General features: G+C 64.1%; 1 protein-coding gene across 1 annotated transcript; it reads right to left on the bottom strand.

Moving 5' to 3' along the window:
- Positions 1-850: 850 nt before the first annotated feature.
- On the bottom strand, positions 851-18,325 carry LOC138826611 (cuticle protein 16.5-like). Its single transcript, XM_070021838.1, has 3 exons — positions 17,845-18,325; positions 2,069-2,174; positions 851-980 (listed from the first exon to the last, which is right to left on the bottom strand). Exons 1-3 carry the CDS (start codon positions 18,323-18,325, stop codon positions 851-853), a joined length of 717 nt encoding a protein of 238 aa, XP_069877939.1.
- Between the last annotated feature and the right edge of the window lie 506 nt (positions 18,326-18,831).

Raw genomic sequence — 18,831 nt, 5'->3', positions numbered from 1 at the left:
CGGCACACAGCGGGACACAGCTTGGGACACAGCGGGACACAGCAGGACACAGCAGGACACAGAGGGAGACAGCGGGACACAGCGGGGGACATAACGGGGGACACAGCGAGGACACAGCGGGACACAGCGGGACACAGCGTCGAAACAGAGGGGACACAGCGGGACACAGCGGGGGACACTGCGGGACACAGCGGGACACAGTGGGGAGACAGCCGGGACAGCTGGATACAGCAGGGACACAGCGGGGACACAGCGGGGACACAGCGAGGGACACAGCGGGGGACACAGCGGGATACAGCGGCGGAAAAAGCGTGACACAGCGTGGGACACAGCGGAAAAACAGCGGGACACATTGGGGGCCACAGCAGGACACAGCGGGACACAGCGGGGGACACAGCGGGACACAGCGGGACACAGCGGGGACACAGCGGGGGACAGAGCAGGACACAGCAGGGGACACAGCAGGGGACACAGCAGGACACAGCAGGGACACAGCAGGGACACAATGGGACACAGCGGGGTCACAGCTCGGGACACAGTGGGACAAAACGGGGACACAGCTGGACACAGCTGGGACACAGCAGGGGACACAGCGGGAAACTGCGGGACACCGCGGAGGACACAGCGGGACACAGCCGGGAAGATAGCGGGGGACACAGTGGGACAAAGCGGGGGACACTTCGAGAACACAGCGGGACACAGACAGACACAATGGGGAAACAACGGGGACACAGCGGGGGACACAGCGAGGACTCAGCGGGACACAACCGGGATACACCGGGACACAGTAGGGACACAGCGGGAAAAAGGGGGACACAGTGGGGACACAGCGGGAAACAGCGGGGACACATCAGGGGACACAGCGGGGGACATAGCGGGGACACAGCGGGACACAGCGGGACAAAGCGGGACACAGTGGATCCACAGCTCGGACACAGCAGGGGACACTGCGGGACACAGCGGGATACAGCCGGACACAGCTGGGAACACAACGGGACACAGTAGGGACACAGCAGGCACAGTGGGGAACACAGCGAGGCACAGCAGGACACAGCGGGACACAGACGGGACACAGCTGGACACAGGGGTAGACACAGCGGGTCAGAGCAGGACAGAGTGCGGGATATAACTGGGGAAACAGCGAGGACACAGCGGGACACAGCGTCGACACATAAGGGACACAGCGGGACACAGCGGGACACAGCGGGACACAGCAGGACACAGCGGGACACAGCGGGGAACACAGCGGGAAACTTCGGGACACAGAAAGACACAGCGGGACACAGTGGGACACAGCGGGGTCACAGCGGGATACAGGGGCGGAAAAAGCGGGACACAGTGTGGGACACAGCGGGACACAGCGGGGGACACAGCGGAACACAGTGGGAACACAGGGGGACACAGCGGGGCACAGCGATGAACACAGCAGGGACACAGCAGGACACAGCGGGGGACACAGCGGGACACTGCGGGACACAGTGAGGACACAGCGGAGGACAGAGCGGGACACAGCAGGAGACACAGCGGGGGACACAGCGGGACACAGCGGGACACAGCAGGGACACAATGGGACACAGCGGGGGACACAGCAGGGGACACAGCGGGACCAAACGGAGACACAGCGGGACACAGCGGGTTAAAGCGGGACACAGTGGGGCACAACGGGGACACAGCTGGGACCAGCAGGGGACACAGCAGGAAACAGCCAGACACCGCAGGGGACACAGCGGGACATAGCGGGGAAGATAGCGGGGGACACAGCGGGACAAAGCGGGGGACACAGCGAGAACACAACGGGACAGAGACGGATAAAATGGAGAAACAGCGGGGACACAGCGGGGGACACAGCGAGGACACAGCAGGACACAGCAGGACACAGCGGGACACAGCGGCGACACAACGGGGGACAGAGCGGGACACAGCGGGCGACACAGCGGGCCACAGCCGGGATACAACGGGACACAGTGGGGACACATCGGGAAACAGCGGGACATGGTGGGGACACAGCGGGAAACAGTGGGACACGGTGGGGACAAAGTGGGACACAGTGGGGCCACAGCTGGGATACAGCAGGGGACACAGCGGGACACAGCGGGACACAGCCGGACACAGCCGGGAACACAAAGGGTCACAGTAGGGACACAGCAGGACACAGTGGGGGACACAGCGGGACACTGCGGGACACAGCAAGGACACAGCGGAGGACAGAGCGGGTCACAGCAGGGGACACAGCGGGGGACACAGCGGGACACAGAAGGACACACCGGGACACAGCAGGACACAGTGGGAAACAGCGGGTCACAGCGGAACACAGCGGCAGAAAAAGCGGGACACAGAGTGGGACACAGCGGAGAAACAGCGGGAACAAGGGGGGACACAGCAGGACACAGCGGGACAGAGCGGGGGACACAGCGGGACAGAGCGGGGGACACAGCGGGACAGAGCGGGGGACACAGCGGGGGACACAGAGGAACACAGAGGGAACACAGGGGGACACAACGGGCCACAGCGAGGGACACAGCAGGGACACAGTAGCACACAGCGGGGGATACAGCGGGACACTGCGGGACACAGCGAGGACACAGCCGAGGACAGAGCGGGACACAGCAGGGGACACAGCAGGGGAGACAGCGGAGAAACAGCGGGACACAGCTGGGGCCACAGCAGTACACAGCGTGACACAGCGGGACACAGCGGGGGACACAGGGAGGAACACAGCAGGGACACAGCAGGACACAGTGGGACACAGCGGGACACAGCGTTACACAGCGGGACACAGCGGGGAACACTGTGGGAAACTTCGGAACACAGAAAGACACAGCGGGAAACAGTGGGACAAAGTTGGGACACAATGAGACACAGCGGCCGAAAAAGCGGGACACAGCGTGGGATACAGCGGGGGACACAGAGGGACAAAACGGTGACACAGCGGGACACAGCGGGAGACAGCGTGTCAAAGCGGGACACAGCGGGACACAACGGGGACACAGCTGGGACCCAGCAGGGGACAGAGCGGGAAAAAGCGGGACACCGCGGAGGACACAGCGGGACACAGCGTGGAACACAGCGGGAAACTTCAGGACACAGAAGGCCACAGCGGGATACAGTGGGACACAGCGGGGACACAGCGGCGGAAAAAGCGGGACACAGCGTGGGACACAGCATAGAAAGAGCGGGACACAGCGGGGGCCACAGCAGGACACAGCGGGACACAGGGGGGGACACAGCGGATACAGTAGGGGACACAGCGAGGAACACAGCAGGGACACAGCAGGACACAGCGGGGGACACAACGGGACACGGCGGGACGCAGTGGGGCACAGCGGGGGACAGAGCAGGACACAGCAGGGGACACAGCGGGGGACACAGCGGGACACAGCGGGACACAGCAGGGACACAAAGGGACACAGCGCGGGACACAGCGGGGGACACAGCGGGACAAAACGGGGACACAGCGGGACACAGCGGGACACAGCGGGTCAAAGAGGGACACAACGGGGACACAGCTGGGACACAGCAGGGGACACAGCGGGAAAGAGCGGGACACTGCGGAAGATTCAGCGGGACATAGCAGGGAAGATAGTGGTGGACACAGTGGGACAAAGCCGGGGACACATCGAGAACACAGCGGGACACAGACTGAGAAATGGGGAAAAAGTGGGAACACAGCGTGGGACACAGCGAGGACTCAGCGGACACAGCCGGGATACACCCGGACACAGCGGGACACAGCGGGGAAGATAGCGGGGGACACAACAGGACACAGCAGGACACAGAGGGAGACAGCGGGACACAGCGGGGGACATAACGGGGGACACAGAGAAGACACAGCGGGACACAGCGGAACACAGCGTCGACACAGAGGGGACACAGCGGGACACAGCGGGACACAGCGGGACACAGCGTGGAACACAGCGGGAAACTTCGGGATACAGAAGGCCACAGCGGGATACAGTGGGACACAGCAGGGACACAGCGGGACACAGCGGCGGAAAAAGCGGGACACAGCATGGGACACAGCATAGAAACAGCGGGACACAGCGGGGGCCACAGCAGGACACAGCGGGGGACATAGCGGGACACAGCGGGGGACACAGCGAGGAACACAGCAGGGACACAGCAGGACACAGCGGGGGACACAATGGGACACTGTGGGACACAGTGGGGACACAGCGGGGGACAGAGCGGGACACAGCAGGGGACACAGCGGGGGACACAGCGGAACACAGAGGATACAGCAGGGACACAATGGGACACAGCGCGGGACACAGCGGGGGACAAAGCGGAACAAAACAGGGACACAGCGGGACACAGCGGGACACAGCGGGTCAAAGCGGGACACAGCGGGACACAACGGGGACACAGGTGGGACACAGCAGGGACACAATGGGACACAGCGGGAAAGAGCGGGACACTGCGAATGATTCAGCGGGACATAGCGGGGAAGAAAGCGGTGGACACATTGAGAACACAGCGGGACACAGACGGAGAAATGGGGAAAAATCGGGGACACAGCGTGGGACACAGCGAGGACTCAGCGAGACACAGCCAGGATACACCGGGAAACAGTGGGGACATAGCGGGAAACAGAGGGACACAGTGGGGACACAGCGGGAAACAGCGGGGACACAGCAAGGGACACAGCCGGGGACATAGCGGGGACAAAGCGGGACAAATCGGGACACAGCGGGACAAAGCAGGAAACAGTGGGGCCACAGCTGGGACACCACAGGGGACACTGCGGGACACAGCGGGACACAGCCGGACACAGCCGGGAACACAACGGGACACAAAAGGGACACAGCAAGACACAGTGGGGAACACAGCGAAGCACAGCGGGACACAGCGGGGGACACAGACGGGACATAGCAGGGGACACTGCGGGACACAGCGGGTCACAGCGGGACAAAGCAGGGGACATAACGGGGGAAACAGCGAGGACACAGCGGGACACAGCGGGACAGAGCGGGGGACACAGTGGGACACAGCGGGACACAGTGGGACACAGCGGGGACACAGGTGGACCACAGCAGGGAAAAACGGGGACACACCGGGGGACAACGGGGACACAGCGGGACACAGCGGGGACACAGCGGGGACATAGTGGTACAAACCAGGGGACACAGCGGGGGACACAGCCGGGGACACAGCGGGACACAGCAGAAGAGACAGCGGGGGACACAGCGTGGACACCGCGGGACACAGCAAGACACAGGGGGTACACAGCAGGACACAGCGGGACACAGGGGGGACACAGCAGGGACACAGCGGAGGACATAGCGGGAACAAAGCGGGACACAGCGAGACAAAGGAGGGACACAGCAGGACACAGCTGGGCACACAGCGGGACACAGCGGTTACGCAGCTGGACACAGCGGGGTACACAGCGGGACACAGCAGGGACACAGCGGGACACAGCAGGGGACATAGCGGGACACAGCGGGGAAACAGTGGGACACAGCGGTGTACACAGCGGGACACAGCGGGACACAGCGGGGGACATAGCGGGACACATCGTGGAAACAGAAGAGACACTGCGAGGACACAGCGGGGGACACAGCGAGGACACAGCGGGACACAGCGAGGACACAGCGGGGACACAGCGGGGGACACAGTGGAGACACAACGGGACACAGTGGGGACACAGGGAGCACAAAGCGGGACACAGCTGGACACAGCGGAACAGAGCGGGGGACACAGCAGGGGACATCGGGGACACACCGGGCGACAACGGGGACACAGCAGGACACAGCAAGGGACACAGAAGTGGACAGTAGCGACACACCGTCGACAAAGGGGACACAACGGGACACAGCGGCAGACAGCGGGGACACAGCGGAACACAACGGGACACAGCGGGGACACAGCGGGACACAGAGGAACACAGCGGGACACAGCGGGGGACACAGCGGGAAACGTCGGGACACAGAAGGACACAGCGGGACAAAGTGGGACACAGCATCGACACAGAGGGGACACAGCGGGACACAGCTGAGGACACATCGGGACGCAGCGGGACACAGCATGGAACACAGCGGGAAACTTCGGGACACAGAAGGACACAGCGGGACACAGTGGGACACAGCAGGTCAGAGCAGCGGAAAAAGCGGGACACAGCGGGGGACACAGTGGAGAAACAGCAGGACACAGCGGGGGACACAGCAGGACACAGTGGGACACAGCGGGGGACAGAGTGGAACACAGCGGGAACACAGCGGGACAAAGCGGGACACAGCGGGGGACACAGCAGGGACACAGCAGGGACACTGCAAGGACATAGTTGGACACAGCGGGACACAGCAGGGGACACCGCGGGACACAGTGGGGGACACAGCGGGACACAGCGGTTACGCAGCTGGACACAGCGGGGTACACACAAGGACACAGCATGGACACAGCGCGACACAGTGGGACACAGCAGGGGACACAGCGGGACACAGTGGGGAAACAGTGGGACACAGCTGTGTACACAGCAGGACACAGTGGGACACAGCGGGGAACATAGCGGGACACATTGGAGACACAGCGGGGACACTGTGAGGACACAGCGGGGGACAAAGTGAGGACACAGCCGGACACAGATGGGACACTGCGTGGACACAGTGGGGACACAGCGGGGACACAGCGGGGGAGACAGCGGGGACACAGCGGGACACAGCGGGACACAAGGGGGACACAACTGGGACACAGCAGGGGACACAGTGGGACACAGCAGGGGACAGCGGCGACACAGCGGAACACAGCGGGACACAGCAGGGACACAGCGGGACACAAAGGGGACACAAAGGGGACACAGCGGGTGACATACCGTGGACACAGTGGGACACAGCGGGACATAGTCGGGGACACAGCGGGGGACAGCGGGGACACACCGGGGGACAACGGGGACACAGCGGGACACAGCGGGGGACACAACGGGGGACACAGCGGGACACAGCATGGACAAAGCGGGGGACACAGCGGGACAAACCAGGGGAAACAGCGGGGGACACAGCGGGGGAAACAGCGGGACACAACGGAAAACACAGTGCGGACAAAGCGGGGACACATCGGGTCACAGCAGGGGAAACAGCGGGGACACAGCGGGGAACAGCAGGGACACAGCCGGACACAGCGGGTTAAACAGCGAGGAAAGAGCAGAACAGAGCGGGACACAACGGGGACGCAACAGGACACAGCGGGACACAGCCGGGGACACAGCGGGACACAGCGGGTGACATAGAGGGGGACAAAGCGAGGACACAGCGCGACACAGCGGGACACAGCGGGGTCACAGCGGAGACACAGCCGGACACAGCGGGACAAAGTGGGGAAACAGCGGGGACACAGTGGTGTACACAGCGGGACACAGCGGGACACAGCGCGGGTCATAGCGGGACACATCAGGAACACAGCGGGGACACTGCAAGGACACAGCGGGGGACACAGCGAGGACACAGCGGGATACAGCGGGGACACAGAGGGACACAGCGGGACACAAGGGGGACACAGCTGGGACACAGCAGGGGACACAGCCGGACACAGCGGGGACACAGCGGGGACACAAAGGGGACACAGCGGGTGACATAGCGTGGACACAGCGGGACACAGCGGGACACAGTCGGGGACACAGCGGGGGACAACGGGGACACATCGGGGGACAACGGGGACACAGCGGGACACAGCGGGGGACACAACGGGGGACACAGCATGGACAAAGTGGGGGACACAGCGGGACAAACCAGGGGACACAGCGGGGGACACAGCGGGGGAAACAGCGGGACACAACGGACAAAACAGCGCGGACACAGCGGGGACACAGCGGGTCACAGCAGGGGAAACAGCGGGGACACAGCGGGGAAACAGCAGGGACACAGCCGGACACAGCGGGTTAAACAGCGAGGAAAGGGCGGAACAGAGCGGGACACAACGGGGACAAAACCGGACACAGCGGGACACAGCGGGGGACACAGGGGGACACAGCGAGTGACACAGAGGGGGACAAAGTGAGGACAGAGCGCGAAACAGCGGGACAGAGCGGGGACACAGCGGGGACACAGCTGGACACAGTGGGACACAGCGGGGAAACAGCGGGGACACAGCGGTGTACACTGCGGGACACAGGGGGACACAGCGCGGGACATAACGGGACACATCAGGAACACAGCGGGGACACTGCAAGGACACAGCGGGGGACACAGCGAGGACACAGCAGGGACACAGCGGGGACACAGCGGGGACACAGCGGAACACAGCAGGGACACAGCGGGACACAGTGGGACACAGCGGGGACACAGGTGGGCCACAGCGGGGGAAAATGGGGACACACCGGGAGACAATGGGGACAAAGCGGGACACAGCGGGGACACAGCGGGGGACATAGTGGTACAAACCAGGGGACATAGCGGGGGACACAGCGGGGGACACAGCAGGACACAGCAGAAGACACAGCGGGGGACACAGCTTGGACACAGCGGGACATAGCAAGACACAGGGGGGACACAGCAGGACACAGCGGGACATAGGGGGAACACAGCAGGGACACAGCGGGGGACATAGCGGGAACAAAGCGGGACACAGCGAGACACAGGAGGGACACAGCAGGACACAGCTGGGGACACAATGGGACACAGCGGTTACGCAGCTGGACACAGCGGGGTACACAGCGGGACACAGCAGGGACACAGCGGGACACAGCAGGGGACATAGCGGGATACATCGGGGAAAGAGTGGGACACAGCGGTGTACACAGCGGGACACAGCGGGACACAGCGGGGAACATAGCGGGACACATCGTGGACACAGCAGGGACACTGCGAGGACACAGCGGGGGACACAGCAAGGACACAGCGGGACACAGCGGGGACACAGTGGTGACACAGCGGGGACAGAGCAGGATACAGCGGGGACACAGCAGGACACAGCGGGGACACAGCGGGGCACAAAGCGGGGGACTCAGCGGGGGACACAGTGGGACACAGCGGGAGACACAGCGGGACACAATGGGGGACACAGCGGGACACAATGGGGGACACAGCGGGACACAGCGGGACACAGCGTGTCACAGCTGGGACAGAGCTGGGGAAACAGCGGGGACACAGCGGGACACAGCAGGGACACAGCGGGACACAGCGGGACACAGCGGGGCACAGCCGGGACACAGAATGGACACAGCAGGTGACACAGTGGGACACAGCGGGACACAGCGGGGCACAGCTTGGGACACAGCGGGACACAGCGGGGATACAGCTGGACACAGAGAGGGACACAGCGAGAACACAGCGGGACACAGCGGGGACACAGCGGGCAACACAGCAGGACACATAGGGGACAGAGCGGGACACAACGGGGACACAGCGAGACACAGCGGGGGACAGACAGGGACAGATTGGGAAACCAGTGGACAACGTGGGACAGAGCGGGATACAGCGGGACACAGGGGCACACAGCGGGGACACAGCGGGGGACACAGCGGGACACAGTGGGGACACAGCGGGACACAGCGGGGCCACAGAGGGGACAAAGCGGGACACAATGGGGGACACAGCGGGACACAACGGGGGACACAGCGAGGACACAGCGAAGACACAGCGGGACACAGCGGGACAAATAGGGGACACAGTGGGGACACAGCCCGGGACACAGCAGGACACAGCGGGGGACACAGCGGGACACGGCGCGGACACAGCGGTGACTCAACGGGGTTCACAGCGGGGGACAAAACGGGACACCACGGCAAACAGCGGGACACACCGGGACACAGCGGGAAAACAGCGGGGACAATGCTGGGGACACAGCGGGACACAGCGGGGGACACAGCGAGGACACAGCGGGACACATCGGGGACACAACGGGAAGACAGCCCGGGACACAGAGGGACACAGCAAGGGACACAGCGAGGACACAGCGGGACACATTGGGGACAGAGCGGGGACACAGCCCGGGACACAGAGAGACACAGCGGGGACACAGCGGGGACACAGCGGGGACTCAGCGGGCACACAGCGCGACATAGCAGGATACATCGGGGACACAGCGGGGACACAGCCCGGGACACAGAGGCACACAGCGGGGACACAGCGAGGATACAGCGGGACACAGCGGGACACATCGGGGACACAGCCCGGGACACAGCGAGAAACAGCGGGGACACAGCGGGGACACAGCGTGATAAACAGCGGGACAAACGGTTACACAGCGAGGACACAGCGGGACACAGCGGCACACAGCGGGACACAGCAGGGTACTCAGCGGGACACAGAGGGGGACACAGCGCGACACAGAGGGAATACAGCTGGACACAGCGGGATACACAGCGGGACACAGCGGGGACAGAGCGAGGACACAGCGTGACACAGCGGGAAAGAGCGGGGGACACAGCGGGACAGAGCGGGGGACACAGCGTGACACAGCCGGGGACACAGTGGGACACAGCGGGGGTCACAGCGAGGACACAGCGGGACACATCGGGGACACAGCGAGGAACAGCCGGGGACAGAGCAGGACAGCCCGGGGACACAGCAGGGACAAAGCGGGGACACAGCAGGACACAGGGTGACACAGCGGGACACAGCGGGGACACAGCGGGGGACACAGTGAGGACACAGCGGGACACAGCAGGACACAGCGAGACACAGCGGGGACACTGCAGGGATACTCCAGGGGACAGCGGGTTCACAGCGGGAGACAGTGGGGGACAGCAGGGACAAAGCGGGTCACAGCGATACACAGCGGAACACAGCGGGGGACAGCGGGGACACAGTGGGACACAGCGGGGACACAGTGGGGGACAGCGCGGACACAACGGGACACAGCGGGACACATCGGGGACACAGCAGGTTCACAGCGGGGCACATAGAGGGACACAGCGGGGACAAAGTTGGACACAGCGGGATACAGAGAGGGAAACAGCGGGGAAACAGCGGGGACAATCCAGGGGACAGCGGGAACACAGCAGGACCTAGCGGGAGACAGCAGGGACACAGCGGGTCACAGCAGTACACAGCGGGACACAGCGGTGGACAGCGGGGACACAGCGGGACACAGCGGGGGACACAGCAGGGACACCGGGACACAGCGGGGGACACAGCGGGACACAGCATGGGACACAGTGGCACACAGCAGGACACAGCGGGGACACAGCGGGACACAGTGGGGACACAGCGTGTACACAGCAGGTGACACAGTGGGACACAGCGGGATACAGCGGGGCACAGCGTGGGCCACAGCGGGCCACAGCAGGTACAGAGCAAGACACAGCTTGACACAGGGGGATACAGCAGGGATAAAGCGAGGGACAGCGGGGACACCGCGGGACACAGCGGAGACACAAAGGGGGACAGAGGGGACACAGCGGGACACAACGGGACACAGCGGTGACACAGCGGGGACACAGCGGGGGACACAGCGGGAGACACAGCGGGACACAAAGGGGGACACAGCGAGACACAGCGGGACACAGTGTGACACAGCGGGTACACAGTGGGCACACATCGGGGACACAGCGGGACACAGCTGGGACACAGCCGGGAAACAGCGGGACACAGCAGGACACAGCGGGACAGAGCAGGACACAGCGGGGACGCAGCGTGTACACAGCAGGTGACACAGTGGGACACAGCGGGACACAGCGGGGCACAGCGTGAGACACAGCGGGACACTGCGGGGACACAGCTGGACACAGCATCATACACAGCCGGACACAGCGAGGGACACAGCGGAGGTCACAGCGGGAAACAACGGAGGACACAGCGGGACAAAGCGGGGACACAGAGGGACACAGCGAGACACAGCGGGGACACAGCGGGACACAGCGGGGATACAGCGGGGACAAAGCAGGACACAGCAGGGACAGAGCGTGGGACACAGCGGGGAACACAGCGGGGGACACAGCGGGACACAGCACGGGACACAGAGGGTGTCACATTGGGACTCAATGGGGGACACAGCGGGACACAACGGGACACAGCGGGGGACACAGCTGGGTACATCGGGGACACACTGGATGACAGAAGGGACACAGCTGGACACAGCGGGGGACACAGCGGGACACAGCGGGGGACACAGCGGGACACAGAGGGGACACAGCAGGACACAGTGGAGACACAACGGGGACACAGCGGGACACAGCGAGGGACACAGCGGTACAGAGTGGGAAACCAGGGGACACAGTGAGACACAGCGTGACACAGCGGGACACAGCCGGGACAAGCGCGGGACACAGCGGGACACAGCGGGACAAAGTGGGGACACAGCGGGACACAGCGGGGGACACAGGGGGGACACACAGCGGGACAAAGCGGGACACAGCGGGACACAGCGGGGACACAGCAGTGGACACATCGGGACACAGCGAGACTAAGCGGGACACAGAGGGGGACACAGCGGAACACAGCGGAGTACACAGCAGGACACAGCGGGGACACAGAAGACAGTGGGGACACAGCGGGGACACAGGAGGATACAGCGGGGATACAGCGAGGACACAGCGGGACACATCGGGAACACAGCGGGGACACAGCGGGGGACACAGCGGATCAAAGCAGGGACACAGCGGGAACATAGTGGGGACACAGCAGGACATAGGGTGATACAGCGGGACACAGCGGGGACATAGCGGAGGACACAGCGAGGACACAGCGGGGACACAGCGGGGACACAGCGGGACACAGCGGGGATACAGCGGGGACAAAGCGGTTCACAGCAGGGACAGAGCGTGGGACACAGCGGGGAACACAGCGGGGGACACAGCGGGACACAGCGCGGGACACAGAGGGTGTCACATTGGGACTCAACGGGGGACACAGCGGGACACAGCGGGGACACAGCGGGGACACAGCGGGACACAACGGGGGACACAGCTGGGTACAGCGGGGACACAAGGGATGACAGAAGGGACACAGCGGGACACAGCGGGGGACACAGCGGGACACAGAGGGGACACAGCAGGACACAGTGGGGACACGACGGGGACACAGCGGGGACACAGTGGGCAACACAGCGTGACACAGCGGGGACACATCGGGACACAACGGGGACACAGCGGGACACAGCAGGGGACACAGCCGGACAGAGTGGGAAACCAGGGGACACAGTGAGACACAGCGTGACACAGCGGGACACAGCAGGGACACAGCGGGGGACACAGCGGGACACAGTGGGACAAAGTGGGGACACAGCGGGACACAGCGGGGGACACAGAGGGGGTCACACAGCGGGACAAAGCGGGACAAAGCGGGACACAGCGGGGACACAGCGGGGACACAGCAGTGGACACATCAGGACACAGCGAGACTAAGCGGGACACAGCAGGGGACACAGTGGAACACAGCGGAATACACAGCAGGACACAGCGGGGACACAGAAGGACACAGTGGGGACACAGCGGGGACACAGGAGGATACAGCGGGGACACAGCGAGGACACAGCGGGACACATCGGGAACACAGCGGGGACACAGCGGGGGACACAGCGGATCAAAGCGGGGACACAGCGGGAACACAGTGGGGACACAGCAGGACATAGGGTGATACAGCGGGACACAGCGAGGACACAGCGGGACACATCGGGAACACAGCGGGGACACAGCGGGGGACACAGCGGATCAAAGCGGGGACACAGCGGGAACACAGTGGGGACACAGCAGGACATAGGGTGATACAGCGGGACACAGCGGGGACATAGCGGAGGACACAGCGAGGACACAGCGGGACACAGCAGGACACAGCGGGGCATAGCAGGGACACAGCGGGTCAGAGCGAGACACAGTGGGACACAGCGGGGACACAGCGGGGGACAGCAGGGAAACAGCGGGACACAGAGGCGACACAGCAGGGACACAGCGGGGACAAAGCGGGACACAGCAGGGACAGAGCGGTGTACACAGCGGGGAACACAGCGGGGGACACAGCAGGACACAGCGGGGAACAGAGAGGGACACAGCGGGTGACACAATGAGGACACAGAGGGACACAGTTGGACATATTGGGGACACAGCGGGACACAGCGGGACAAAGCGGTGACACAGCGGGACACAGCGAGACACAGCGGGGATACAGCGGGGACCAAGCGGGACACAGCGGGGACATTGCGGGGGACACAGCGGGGAACACAGCGGGGGACACAGCTGGGGACAGCGGGGACACTCGGGGGGACAGCAGGGACACAGCTGGACACAGCGGGGGACACAGCAGGACACAGAGGGGACACAGCAGGACACAGTGGGGACAAAACGGGGACACAGCGGGGACACAGCGGGCAACACAGCGGGAAACAGAGGGGACACATCGGGACACAACGGGGACACAGCGGGACACAGCGGGGGACACAGCGGGACAGAGTGGGAAACCAGGGGACACAGTGAGACACAGCGGAACACAGCGGGGACACAGCGGGGGACACAGCGCGGGACACAGCGGGACACAGTGGGGACACAGCGGGACACAGCGGGGGACACAGGGGTGACACATCGGGACACAACTGGGGTCACACAGGGACACAGCGGGACACAGCGGGGGACACATTGGTGGACACAGCGGGGGACACAGCGAGGACACATGAGGACACAGCGGGACATAGCAGGGACACAGCGGGACATAGCGGGGACACAGGGACACAGCGGGGACACAGCTGTGGACACATCGGGACACAGCGGGGGACACATCCGGACACAGCGGGGGACATAGCGTGGGACACAGCGGGTGACAGTGTGGGACACAGCGGGACATAGCGGTACACAGCGGGACACAGCGGGACAATGCGGGGACACAGCAGGACACAGCGGGGACAGAGCGGGACACAGAGGGACACAGCGGGACACACCGGGTCACAGCAGGGGAATCAGCTAGGACACAGCGGGAGACAGCGTGACACAGCGGGGTACACAGTGGGACACAGCGGGACACAGCGGGAGACACAGCAGGACACAGCGGGGGACAATGCAAGACACAGCGGGGGCACAGCGTGGGACAGAGCGGGACACAGCGGGACACATCGGGGACACAGCGGGGACACAGTGTGGATCACAGCGGGACACTGTGGGGACACACAGGTACACAGCAGGGACACAGCTGGACACAGGCGGATTCACAACGGGCCACAGCGGGGACACAGCTAGGACACAGCGGGACACAGCGGGACACAGCGGGGGACAGCGGGGGACACAGCAAGGACACAGGGGAACCAGCAGGTACAGAGTGATGACACAGCAGGACACAGCAGGGACAGAGAAGGGGACACAGCAAGACAAAGCGGGACATAGCAGGGACACAGCAGGACACAGCGGGATACAACGGGGGACACAGAAGGACCGAGCGGGACACAGCGGGATACAGCGGTGACACAGCAGGGGACACAGAGTGGGACACAGCGGGACACAGCGGGGACACAGCGGGGACTCAGCGGGGGACACAGCGGGGGACAAACCGGGACACCACGGGAAACAGCGGGACAGATCGGGACACAGCGGGGATACAGAGGGGACACAGCGGGACACATCGGGACACATCAGGAACACAGCGGGGACACAGACCGGTACACAGCGGGACACAGCGAGGGACACATCGGGACACAGCGGGGGACACAGCGTGTGACACAGCGCGGGACAGAGCGTGGGACACAGCGGTACACAGCGGGACACAGCGGAACAAAGAGGGGACACAGCGGGGGACACAGCATGACACAGCGCGACAGAGCGGGACACAGCGGGACACAGCGCGACACACCGGGTCACAGCAGGGGAAACAGCGAGGACACAGCGGGACACAGCGAGACACAGCGGGACAGAGCAGGGGATACAGCAGGACACAGCGAGGGACAAAGAGGGACACAGCGGGGGACACAATGAAGACACAGAGGGACACAGTTGGACATATTGGGGACACAGCGAGACACAGCGGGACACAGCGGGGACACAGCTGGACACAGCAAGACACAGCGGAGATACAGAGGGGACTAAGCGGGACACAGCGGGGACATTGCGGGGGACACAGCGGGGAACACAATGGGGGACACAGTTAGACACAGCGGGGGACACAGAGGGTGTCACATTGGGACTCAACGGGGGACACAGCGGGACACAGCGGGGACACAGCAGGGACACAGAGGGACACAGCGGGTGACACAGCTGGGGACAGCGGGGACACTCGGGAGGACAGCAGGGACACAGCTGGACACAGCGGGGGACACAGCGGGACACAGAGGGGACACAGCAGGACACAGTGGGGACACGACGGGGACACAGCGGGGACACAGCGGGCAACACAGCGTGACACAGCGGGGACACATCGGGACACAACGGGGACACAGCGGGACACAGCGGGACAGAGTGGGAAACCAGGGGACACAGTGAGACACAGCGTGACACAGCGGGACACAGCAGGGACACAGCGGGGGACACAGCGGGACACAGCGGGACACAGTGGGGACACAGCGGGATACAGCGGGGGACACAGGGGGGGACACATCGGGACAGAACTGGGTCAACCGGGACACAGCGGGACACAGCGGGGGACACAGTGGTGGACACAGCGGGGGACACAGCGAGGACACATGAGGACACAGCGGGACATAGCGGGGACACAGAGGGACACAGCGGGGACACAGCTGTGGACACATCGGGACACAGCGGGGGGCACATCCGGACACAGCGGGGGACATAGCGTGGGACACAGCGGGGGACACAGCGTGGGACACAGCGGGACATAGCGGTACACAGTGGGACACAGTGGGACAAATTGGGGACACAACGGGGGACACAGCAGGACACAGCAGGGACAAAGCGGGACACAGCGGGACACACCGGGTCACAGCAGGGGAATCAGCTAGGACACAGCGTGACACAGCGTGACACAGTGGGACAGAGCGGGGTACACAATGGGACACAGCGGGACACAGCGGGACACAGCGGGAGACACAGCAGGACACAGCGGGGGACAATGCAAGACACAGCGGGGGCACAGCGTGGGACACAGCGGCACACAGCGGGACACATCGGGGACACAGCGGGGACACAGTGGGGATCACAGCGGGACACAGAGGGGACACAGAGGTACACAGCGGGGACACAGCTGGACACAGGCGGATTCACAACGGGCCACAGGGGGGACACAGCGAGGTCACAGCGGGACACAGCGGGACACAGCGGGGGACAAAGCGAGGACACAGCGGGACAAAGCGGGTACAGAGAGAGGACACAGCAGGACACAGCAGGGACAGAGAGGGGGACACAGCAAGATATAGTGGGACACAGCAGGGACACAGCAGGACACAGCGGGATACAACGGGGGACAAAGCAGGACACAGCAGGACACAGCGGGACACAGCGGGGACACAGCAGGGGACACAGCGGGGGACACAGCGGGACACAACGGATGACACAGGGAGGACACAGCGGGACACAGTGGGGACACAGCGGGGACTCAGCGGGGGACACAGCGGGGGACAAACCGGGACACCACGGGAAACACAGGGACACAACGGGACACAGTGGGGACACAGAGGGGACACAGCGGGACACAGCGGGACATAGCGGTACACAGCGAGACACAGCGAGACAAAGAAGGGACACAGTGGGGGACACAGCAGGACACAGCGCGACAGAGAGGGACACAGCGGGACACAGCGGGACACACCGGGTCACAGCAGGGGAAACAGCGAGGACACAGCGGGACACAGCGGGACAGAGCGGGGGACACAGTGGGACACAGCGGGACACAGCGGGACACAGCAGGAGACACAGCAGGACACAGCGGGGGACAAAGCAAGACACAGCGGGGGACACAACGAGGACACAGCAGGACACAGCGGAACACATCGGGGACACAGCGGGGACACAGCGGGGACACAGCGGGGGACACAGTGGGACACAGCGGGGACACAGCAGGTACACAGCGGGGACACAGCTGGACACAGGCGGATTCAAAACGGGCCATAGCGGGGACATGCGGGGACATAGCAGGGCACAGCGGGACACAGCGAGGGACAACGGGGGACACAGCGAGGACACAGTGGGACACAGCGGGTACAGAGCGAGGACATAGCAGGACACAGCAGGGACAGAGAGGTGGACAATGCAAGACATAGCGGGACACAGCAGGGACACAGCAGGACAAAGCGGGGACACAGTGGGATACAGCTGGGACACAGCAGGTACACAGCGAGGACACAGCTGGACACAGGCAGATTCAAAACGGGCCACAGCGGGGACACAGCGGGGACATAGCGGGGCACAGGGGGACACAGCAAGGGACAACGGTGGACACAGCGAGGACACAGTGGGACACAGCGGGTACAGAGCGAGGACATAGCAGGACACAGCAGGGACAGAGAGGTGGACAATACAAGTCATAGCGGGACACAGCAGGGACACAGCAGGACAAAGCGGGGACAAAGACGGGGAAACAGCGGGACACAACTGTTGACACAGCGGGACACAGCGGGACACATCGGGGACACAGCAGGGGACACAGCGGTACACAACGGGGGACACAGCGAGGACACAGCGGGACACAGCAGGGACACAGCAGGGACTCAGCGGGGAACACAGCGGAGGACAAACCAGGACACCACAGGAAACAGCGCGACACAGCAGGACACAGCGGGAACACAGCGTGGACAATGTGAGGGACACAGAGGGACACAGCGGGGGACACAGCGAGACACAGCGGGGACACAACGGGGGACACAGCGGGGGAATCAGTGGGGAACACAGCGGGACACAGCGGGGACACAGTTGGACACAGCGAGATACACAGCGGGACACATCGTGGACACTGCGAGGACACAGCGGGACACAGCGGGACACAGGGGGGACACAGCAGGGACACAGCGGGGGACACAGCGCTACACAGCAGG

This window comes from Dipodomys merriami, unplaced genomic scaffold, assembly GCF_024711535.1.
Source record: "Dipodomys merriami isolate MVZ:Mamm:240054 unplaced genomic scaffold, mDipMer1.0.p SCAF_1448, whole genome shotgun sequence".
Lineage (NCBI taxonomy): Eukaryota > Metazoa > Chordata > Mammalia > Rodentia > Heteromyidae > Dipodomys > Dipodomys merriami.
This window is presented reverse-complemented; position numbering and strand designations above follow the sequence as displayed.